The 10,573-nt window shown below is 46.4% G+C and overlaps 1 protein-coding gene across 1 annotated transcript in view; it reads right to left on the reverse strand.

Moving 5' to 3' along the window:
• BICC1 (BicC family RNA binding protein 1) overlaps positions 1-9,684 on the reverse strand; it is a gene marked incomplete at its 3' end in the record, with an annotated part of 112,783 nt that extends 103,099 nt beyond the window's left edge. Inside the window, exon 1 of the mRNA XM_082002208.1 lies at positions 9,328-9,684. Coding sequence (XP_081858334.1) covers positions 9,328-9,529 — 202 coding nt within the window. The 5' untranslated portion in view covers positions 9,530-9,684. The remainder of the gene's footprint in view (positions 1-9,327) is intronic.
• Positions 9,685-10,573: the final 889 nt, after the last annotated feature.

A 10,573-nucleotide genomic window follows, 5' to 3' on the forward strand; every position in this document is an offset into this window, starting at 1 on the left:
CTTGCAAGATGATGATTAGCCTATATTTAGGAGCCACCATAAATTATAAAGTGGTAAATAACAGCAGTAACCACACTAAACAACTAGAGCAAGAACAAAAATTTTTAACGTGTTAGTGATTTTCTACCTGTTCAAGAGAACCACAGCTTAAAAAGGCAAAGGCAACCTAAGTCACTTTTGACTACTCCATCAGTATTTTAAACTTCACTGACATGATGCTAAAAAAGCATCAATAATCAAGCATAAGAAATCTGAAGTTAAAAAAATAAATCTAAATCCTACTAGGACTTTCAGAGGTGGGATGTACAGACCACTTTTTCCCAGCAGATGACTCTCACTGCCTTAGGGAAGGCAAATCGACCCCTACACTCAGTCATAATTGTACCAACCCTGGAGTACAGTTCAGGTTGCAATGTGTCGGTTTTAATACTGGTATCTGATCAAAGATTTACCTAAAAATGCATATTTATAGTCTTATTCAATACATATTACAGTCCAGTATAGATTTAGTATTGTAACTCAACAATTAAAAATGTAAAATTAATGTTAAGCTTTGTAGTTACGAATACTTTGATTCCTTTGCTCTCCAAGAGAGACATTAACGATCTCACTTCAGCACTGAACACTGCAAAACTGACAAGTCTCCGGATTTTATGGATTGTTTCCTTTTCAGAAAAAGAAGAGTCGTAAAGTGAAATTTTGCCTCTTGCTTTGTTATTAGGCACCACTGAGAAGAGTCTGGCTCCATCTGCCTATACCGCCCAACACATCTACGCAAAATTAGTAAGGTCTTCCCTGTGCCTTCTCTTCTCACTATTAAAGCTAAACAGTCCCAGATGTCTCACCCTCTCCTCCTATGTCAGACACTGCAGTTCCTCAATAACTTGTGGCCCTTTGCTGGACTTGTTCCAGCACACCCATGTCTGTCTTGTACTGGGAAACCCAGGTCTGAACACAGCACTCCTGGTGTGTCTCACCAGGGCTGAGGAGCAAGCAAGCATCACCACCCTCAACCTGCCAGCAACACTTTTCCTTATGCAGCCCCGGAAGCTGTTGGGCTTTGTCACAGGGCCACACTGCAGGCTTGCTCATGATCAGCTCGTCCATCAGGACCCCCAGGTCCTTTTCTGGGATTTTGCTCTACAACCTGTTGGCCCAAACCTGTGCTACTATATGGGGCAATTCTTTCCCCAGCGCAGAACTTCATATCTCCTTTTGTTAAACTTCATGACATTCCTGTTGGCCCATTTCCCTAGACTGTCAAGGTCCCTCTGAATGGCTGCCCTCCATCTTCACATCTCTGACCAGTTTCTCCTTGCTTGCAAGTGCAAAGTCTAGCAAAGCACCTCCTGTTGCCACTTCACTGATCACCTATGTTTGGAAGATGTCATGAATGCACTCCAGAAGCCTCCTTAGATTGCTTGTGTCCTGCTGTGCTGTTCCTCCAGCAGAGAGTAGAGTAGTTAAAGTCCTCCATGTGGACAGAGGCTTGCAAACATGAGGCTTCTTCCAGTTGTTTGAACAAGGCCTCATCTGTTGCTTCTTCCTAATCAGATGGTCTGTAGCAGACACCCATAACATCGCCCAGATTGGTCTACCCAATAATCCTGACCCATGCTCTCTCAGTGGGCTTATCCTCTGCCCCAAGGCAGAGCTCCATGCAACCCCACTGCTCTCACATAGAAGGGCAACACCTCCTCCTCAGCATCCTAGCCTACCCATCCTAAAGAGCCTGTATCCAGCCACTGAAGGACTCCAGTGCCAAGAGCTATCCTACCACACCTCTGCAGCCTCAGCAAGACCATAACCCTGCAACTCCATGCAGACCTCCAGTTCTACCTGTCTGATACCCACACTGCCTGCATTAGCATCAGGCATTTCAGAGAGACTGTGTGGATTTCCCAGAAAAAAATATGAGAGCTTCTCCTGTAACTGGCCTGCAGGCACGTGCCTATTGCATGCCTTCCTGATTTCCGTGCTCTGGTTTCTATTACACTAGAGGTACACAGCCAGGATAATGACTAGGACAGACCAATGTTGCTACACGGCCATCAACCTCTCTTCGTGAAATCTGGTTTGCAGCAGAAAAATTAAACAAACATAGTTACGCAACTAGGCAAGTGACTTACCCATTCAGACACCTCGCGGTATCTCTGTTGTGTATTTGTTTTAAACCCCGTATCCACCAAGCCCATCTTTTCTTGCATAGACAGCAAGAGTTTTTGCCCCCGGTATCCAAAAACTACACTTCTACATATAAATGAGAGAACTTGCTGAATACACAGATTCCTCAGGCTCTATTAGCTGGAGAGATAACAGCAGAAAGGATACAGCTCTGTGTTTTCTGAAAGTATCAGTTACTCCAATAGCTCCACACATAACACCAACTCGGCAGAGGGTTGTTACCACTCATGAGCGTTGCCTCACAACATCAATGAACCTTTAACAGGAGAAAATTGTGTATTCCTACTCCAGTCAAGAGGCTATCACTGTAGACATCTTTACATAAATCAGCCATAAAAGTCACTGAAACATGAAGTTACATTGCCCCATGCAATATAGTCATACTGATAAGAATCGGAGACAAGAAAGCCTAGTCAAACAAAAAGAGATACTGAACAAAAGTTGCAGGTATGTTCAAGGAACGTTTTTAGTTGCTTAAGTAAAAGTTATTTTAAAAACTACCACTGATTAACAGGTAGCATCTAAAAGAAGAAATCCTTCAATCAAGTACTCATTCCTTCGGCTACAAGAAGTACACACAATTACTAAGCTATCTGAACTCCAACTCACATGTAGTTATATTAGTTTTTATGCCCAAAGTTCATTAAAGTCACTACTGAGTCTTCACAGTAAGGGATATTACTGTAAAAAAAAAAATAAATTAAAAAAGCTATTAGTTCTTCAACTAAAGAAAACCACCATGTTTCATTGTTTGACAGGCATGAAGCCAAGAGCCTGAAATAAGTACTCAAAATAGTACATATTTTCCAATGGAGGTAAAGATTACAATATAACCAACAGGAATGTGCAAGCTAGCAATACTTAACTTAGCAGTTCATGCCAAACCATGATAGTCCGTTGTACTACTTAAAAAACACTGAAATTTGAGAAAGTGGTATTATTACAGTTAACAATGGAATGCAAGAACATTTTTAAACTACAAGTCACACAAATTCATTTCATATATTTATTTTTGTAGAAATAGACTATTCAGCACTTTAGGGATTTGAAAAACTGACAAAGAACTTGAATTTTTTTTCTGCTACATGTAAGTGAAAACACCAAATGTAAATGCTATTAAAAAGGTTCCAGTTTCCCCACAACTATGTCCTTGTCCAGGTTATGCTGATATATTGCAAAGAAAAAAAACCCACCAAAAAATCCCCACCAACAGAAATCTCATAATTTAGTAGAAAAACACACACACACACACACACATTTGTTTCTTCTAGGAAGAGAAACTGTGTTCAGGATCCACTAAAACAAAGAGTTTGAGAAGATATGTCAGTAAGAATCTGGTCAAAGAGAAGACATACTTCACATCTCTTAAAGCTCCAACAGGGACACGGGAAACTTTAAACAGGAGTGTAAATCAACAGCACTCTGAGTATTTTTAACTTCAGTTGCAAGCTAGGTACATTAACTATTTGAAGGATCACATTACATTTAGTTTTATTATACAGATTTCTGTCACATTCACACACAAAAAAATCCAGAAGAGAAGTCGCAATTCCTGCTTAGCCATTTAAGCATAAAAACCCAGCGTAAGTTTAACACAGAACTTGCCATCCCCACACGGAAACCATCAGTCAGGACCATTCTCTTTAAGTCAACAATTGCCTAGTAAGCAGGTAACTTGCTCAAAATCTGTTCATTCATGTCTTCAGGGTCGAGCCTCTAATAAAACTATTGTTTGTAGCAAAGTCTCAGCAGAGGCCCAGGTTTCCTAAAACATCTACATCTTCTTTAGTACATTCAAATACAAGTGTTGTTCTTCCCTTCCCCCCGCCCCCCCAACTTTGCTTGTCACACTTATCAATTTATCATTCTCTACAGTTGAAACACATTAGTAGAGAAATCTAAGAAAACCATTAAATATACACTTTCCCACACAGTTATGCATTAAGAATGGAAGATACACTTGTTAAATAGAGCAAGTTTCACCCGATGGATCAGCAAACAAAATAAATTGGTTATCATCCAAGCATCAGAACTAGGCATTGCGTAAGTACAGTCTTAGGATTGGGCAACAGCCTCAAGTGTGACCTTTGGGTAAAGGAATTAACATTTGATTTTCAGTAGATTTACAGTAAATAAATTCCCCCTAGATCAAATTGTGCAAAGAAAGTTATCTAAGTATTTATGTCACTTCCCTCTATGAGAAGTAGGACTTTTGGTGAAAAATTACTACTTGAGCATTTTTCCAACTCCCCACGACAGGCAAAGAGCACCAAAACTGAAGGAGCAGGACAGGGGAGTGCTCATCCAACGCTGCGATGGCAGGAGGGGATGCTATGCTGAGGGACTCAAACGAGCGGCTTATACTGAGTGTTCACACTAAAGTTGAATTACCGTATTTTTACTGCCAGAAAAAATAATGAATTATTTTATGATTTTTAGAAATCACGTTTACATTACATAAATTACGATTGACATGATTCCTATACATTCTGACCTACTCCAGTTAACATATGGAGGCACTAATGACAGTCAGTACTAAATCAGCACAGGGCACTGCTATTTTCCATGATTCCCACTCTGTATCAACACTACCTGTTCTGTAAGATGAGCTCAACACCAAATAGGGTGCTTGTGGTGCCAAGTTCTCTTCAGAGTTTCCTGAGCATGTAGGTGTGTGCTTTTCTTCATGTATTTGTTTATCAATAGTCAAGTAAATGCTGAATTATCTCATGAGAAGAAAAAAAAAACAACCCACCCACACACAAAAACCCCACATCACTCAGTCTCAGATCCCATAATTAAAATTACCCCAAAGAGTCCTCAAACTGAAAGATAATGCATAAAAAACCCAAAACAAAACAAGAAAAACGGAATTCTAACAGGCACACTGTTGTTTTTTTAAAGAAAGAGCCATATATAATATGGCACACACCACTGCTAGACTTAAGACTCTTACTAAAAAACAGCATGGATTTGGGTTTCTACCCAAGTACTGTTGTGCAGTAGTGCATTATAAAGTCATGAAGTACTTAAGTATGTGCTATACATACATCCCACCAAAAGCCCCAAGGACTGTTAAAGAACATGACATAAAAAAGGATTATTTGAAATGCAAGACTGGCATAACACTTCGTAGACAAGAATAAGATACACCATGCAAGAGGAAAAAGGTGTTGGGTTTTTTTGGTTGGTTGGTTTGGTTTGTTTTTTAAGGTTCATGGCCAACTTGTCTAAGTCTATTGATTGTTACAACATTAGCTGTTAGATTATACTTTTTGGACAGCTTTTCTAAGTTTAGTGTTTTGCATTTTTGTAAGAAAACCCAGCTGATATAGTAACAGGGACTCAGACATGCACTAAGTAAATCACTCCACAGTATTAAATCACCTAAGCATTCACCGGAATTTAGTACAGAGCAGCTATAATTAATAGGGCTACTATAAAATATCATCTTCTGTCACTGCTGAAAAGAATAGCTGATCCATGTTACTCAAATTTGCTTCCTGAAAAAAAAAAGTTTATTCTGAAGAGGTCTGTTCACCAACAAACGGATGAACGGATCCAGCATAAGATAGCTTACAGCGCACTGTAAAGACAGATTTGTTTATGGAACATTGTTTCAGTCATTTATGAGCTAGCAATAAAACAGTCAAAGTAGCTGGACACAACAAGAAAAAAAAATTCTTACGTTCAAGGTTTTTACCACAGCTTTTGCATTTTCTGATATTACAAACAGAAAAAGAAAAGCTCTTGGGAGAAGCTCCCTCTACTTTTCATTTAACATATTTATCTTAAGGCTATTCAGAACCAAACTTCAAAATACCAAAAATACTACAACAAATATTTCAAAGTGGGTGGAAAAAAACAGAAGTACCAGAAGCACCCTCAAGTCTATCAAGATTTTCTGACACCTCAATTAAGATTTGGTTTCTGCTTCAGATGCAACTAGTAGTAAACTAGCCACATCAACTCTTTTTTGAAAGAGAGCTACACAGTGTCTTGCTACAGCACTTACTCCTGTTGTGGACTCTGTACCTGACAGTAAGGTACCCCAGTGCCCCCCATCAGCTACACAGTCTGCTATGCCCCGCTGAGTCCCGCCCAAGCCAGCGGGAAAGTGTCAAGTGCAGGAAAGATGAAAAGAACCATGGCAGAAACACATATAAAATTCAGCACTGCAATCGCAGATTGTAACAGAAGCACAAAGCCGAACACTGAGCTTCTTCGTATTCTTTCTACTCCTGGTTGTTTTTTACATGTCATCATTAGTACAGTAAACAACAGATGTTGACAAGCAAAAAAAATAAAGAGATCCCTGAGCAAGAATGAGAACATTTCCTCACAGGTTTCTTCAACAGATGCCGTTTCAAACTTGGCTTTAAAGACAACTGAACTAAAGAGGACTTGTTCACAGTTCCCATAATGTAAGGAAGCTATGGTGAACACTAGCACTCGTAAGTTTTTAAATAATTTGAGAATTTTACCAAGTGTAAACAGGCTCTCTAGCACCTGCTAAAACCTAAATAAGAGCCGTTAAGGATCCAAAATGAACAAGAAGCTGTATTTACACCAGCTCAAATTAAAAAAAAAAAGGCAAAAAATTGGATAACTTTTGGAAATCTGAAATCTGGTCATCAGCACTTAAACTACAGACATGTTTCCCCTCCACAATGCAATTTCTGCATATTTTAAGAACCAGTGAAGGATCTGTTATTAGAAACCATAGGAAGTACGACCCTATGAATTGTCTAACAACAGCTCGTTTCTAGAGATGGCACATTGCTTCTTTTCCGTTGTTCCTTTCCTACTAGGGGGAAGAAAAGTTTCCACTCCCAAAAGGTGGCCACAAAAAACCAGAACGGCAGGAGGTTAAAAAAATAAAACCAACTTGAGCTTGTAATCAGCAATATAATTGACTCTGAATTTCTGGGTATCAGCTCCAGATCTGGCTTCATGATGCTCTTTGTGACAATCTGGCAGAACTACTCAGTGCTTGAGGTATTCTCCTACAAGGAAAGGATAAGGAAAACATATCTTGTAGGAAATAAAGAGATGAGACAAAAACTTGTAAAGTATGGAGAGGAAACTGAAAGCAATAACATTTAACAAACTATTCAGTTTTCTGACAGAAAAAACTATTATGTTTACTTCATGTTTCTGAATAAGCAGATTTCTTTACCAATAAGCCAGAAAGTTTAGGTTTGCACACAAAATCACTTGTTAACAAGTCAAAAACATGCTTTTCTTCTTAGAAAATTTGAACCATCTGATGCGAAAACTCCTCAAACCACCACCTGAAGCATTCTAGACTGGACATACAGCAACCTCTCATCGAAAAACTGGCAGCATTCTGTCTGCACTGTACTCTTATCAACCATACACTACAAGGTTAAGAAAAAAATTTTTAGCAAGGGGCAAACAAAAAAGTCTCACATTTTGACACCGGCTACTACTGGGTGACACCATCTGTATGCTTACTACCTCAAGCAGTAGAAGGAAGGATTGTGTGTGAGATGAGATAATGGAAATTTATTTTCCTACTAGAGGAAAATGTTAAGACAACCTTCAGTCTTCTTACAGCACTTTTGACCACTTCATACACAGAAATACTTTTTCTTTTCAATACCCACGTGTTTTCGGCTTTAAGACACTTCTGATGAGCACATCTTTATAAATAGTTATCGCTGAGACTTCTGTTTCTCTGAATTCCTTCCTCTTTACTGCATTACATAATGAGATTTTTCTACTAGCACTGAAGTATTAACTGATTAAAGATTAACTCACCCCCAGGAGAGAGAATCTCAATTAAAAAAATTCCAATCGTTGTAGTCACCAAGCCAAACGTAGCTCTTCACTGGCCAACCTAACTCACCAGCTCCTGTCCCTCTACTAGCTGCCGCAGCCTCCCATCGCTGGAGGCGGCAGATGCTCTGACGGGATGGTCAGGGAGCAAGTGCCTACGGTTTCCAGTAATTGAATGAAATGCCTTCCCTGTGACACGCCACATGAACAATAGTGAAATATTTGTCAGAGGTTTAATTGTTTTGAAAATGTACGTAAATACCTGAGTTACCATGTTAAGCCTAACGTTTAACCTTCACAAAACAGCAGTCCCAGGGGAAAGAGTATGCTTGTTGAAACCATCATCATGTTTCCTTGTTGATCCAAGCACGCCCTAAGATTTGACCATGTAAGTAAGACCTGTAACTCACCTCCGTTCTCCTGGGCTCTTCAGAGAAGACAGCAGGGAACACCCCCGGGGAATTACCCCACCCAGCTCAACTGGTTTAAATCTGTTTATCTGCTCTTTAGCAACAAAACCAGCAATGGCTACTCTTACACTATTTTGTCAAAAACTGCCAATGTAACTTCCACTGAGAATTTGATAATTCAAAACATACTGGGAACAAAATATGTAGCCTCAAGGAAAAAAAAAAAAATTTAAAAAAGCAGAGCCAAAGGCAGAGCAAGTCCCAAGACGGCGGCTGCCGCTGTCTGCTCTCCCGGAGCAGTCCCCGCTGCTGGGGCCAGGACGCCCGGTCTCAGGGGCTCCTTGGCCGCTCCGCGGCGGCCTCGGCTGTTCCTCGAAAGCCGAGCGCCCGAGCCGGCCCGCCAGAGCGGGGACCGGAGGTTTCTGAAGGAGGATCGCTGAGGGACCGCGACCTGCAAAGCTGCAGCCTCTCCGCCCGCCGGCTGCCGCTGCGGGACGGGGCCCGGCGAGGCTGGGCACCCACGCCACCCGCGACACCGGGGCCGGTCCCAAGCGGCATCTGACGAGCCGGGGTGGCCCCGCCGCCCGGGGCTGGCGAGGCGGGACAGGGGTCGCCACGCTCGGCGCCGCTCCAGGGGCCGACAGGGCGCCTCCCCCCCTGCCCCGCGCAGCCCCGTCCGGGGAGGCCACGACGGCGCCCGGGACCGGCCCGCGGGGCTCCCGCTGCCCCAGGGCCGCGTCCAGAGCCCGGCCGCCCAGCGACCGCCCCTCCGCGGCGCCGGAGCGGCTGCCAGGAGGATCCCCGGCTCGAGCGGAGAGGGGAAGGCAGGGCATGGCGGGCCGAGGACGCGGCCCCCCTCCCTCTCCCGGGCCGCCACCGCCCCGTGCCCCCCCCGCCCCCAGGGACCGCCGTCGCCTCTCCCCGCCCTCACCTTGGAGCATGGCCTCCAGTTTCTTCCTGTCCACCCGGAATCGCTCCTCGCCCCACTCGGGGCTGTGCAGGGGCCGCGGCGGGCCGGCCGAGTCCTCCTCGGAGCCGGGAACTGGCGAGTCGGTGCTGCGCTCGCTGTTGGAGCCCGGGTCGGAGAGCGGCTGCTGCAGGTACCCGCTCAGCGGGTCGCACTGAGCCGCCATGGCGCTGCCCGGCGGACCCCGCCGCCTCTCCAAGCCCCACTCGGCCGCCTCCCCGCGGGACGCTATCTGCCCCCACAGCCGCCCCCCCGGCTCATCCCAGCCGCCGCCTGCCAGAGTCCCGGCCCCGGCGCCGCCGCCTGCGCCCGCCTCTGCCTCCGGCTCCCCGCCGAGTGTGCGCGTCCCCGGGCCGGCGGCGGCGTCCGCGGCTCGGCGGCGCCCCCAGCCCGCCCGCAGCCCGCACAGCATCTCCGCCTCCATTGGGCCGCCGCCGGCCCGCCGGGGAGGGGCCGGGGATATCCCCGGCCGCGGCCCGGGAGGAGGGGGCAGCGGCGCGGCGCGGCGGGAGGAGGGAGGGGGAGGGGAGATGCCGCCCCCAGCGGCACCGCCTCCGCCTCAGGGCCGGGCCGGGGTCCCTGTCAGCGGCGCTCCGGGGGTGCCGCCGCCGCCCTGCCCGCCCCGGAGGGCGCCCCGCGCTCGGGGCAGGCCCCGCCGTGAGGTGAGCGGTGCCCGGGGCGGGGCGGGGGGTGCGGGCTGCCCGCGGCCCCCTCAGCCGTCCCGCCTTCGTCCCCTGAGGCAGGGTCGGCAGCGATCGGGCGGTACCAGGCGAAATACGCGACGGGCGGGGTGGCGGCCCTGGAAAGCGGGCCCTAAATAACACCCCCGCCCGAAAACGATCCCCCCCGAAACGTGCCTGTGTGTGCGGGAGAAACGGGCGAGCCGAAGTTCTGCCGGCATGTCCCGGGAAGGCCGTCGGCGTGGCGTGGCTGACGGATCCCCTCACGGCGGTGAGGCCCTGGCTCTCGGCTCGGCGGGTTTTCCCTACGAAACCTCCGAAAGGCGACGCGCCTCGCCGTGTCAATCCGCACCCCGCGTCCCGGGGCTCGATTTCTACCGCGGCGCAGCCCGTACCCCTTCACAAACGGTTTGAGCCCAAAAGCCCGCACGAGCGTAGAGGAAGCGCCGGCACGAGCAGTCACACCGCTCCGGCTGCGGCCGTGCCGTTCCTCTGCTCCTGCCGCCGGGCACGCTGCTCGGGAGGCCGAT

The sequence above is a fragment of the Phaethon aethereus genome (genome assembly GCF_964289735.1).
Source record: "Phaethon aethereus genome assembly, chromosome: 7".
Lineage (NCBI taxonomy): Eukaryota > Metazoa > Chordata > Aves > Phaethontiformes > Phaethontidae > Phaethon > Phaethon aethereus.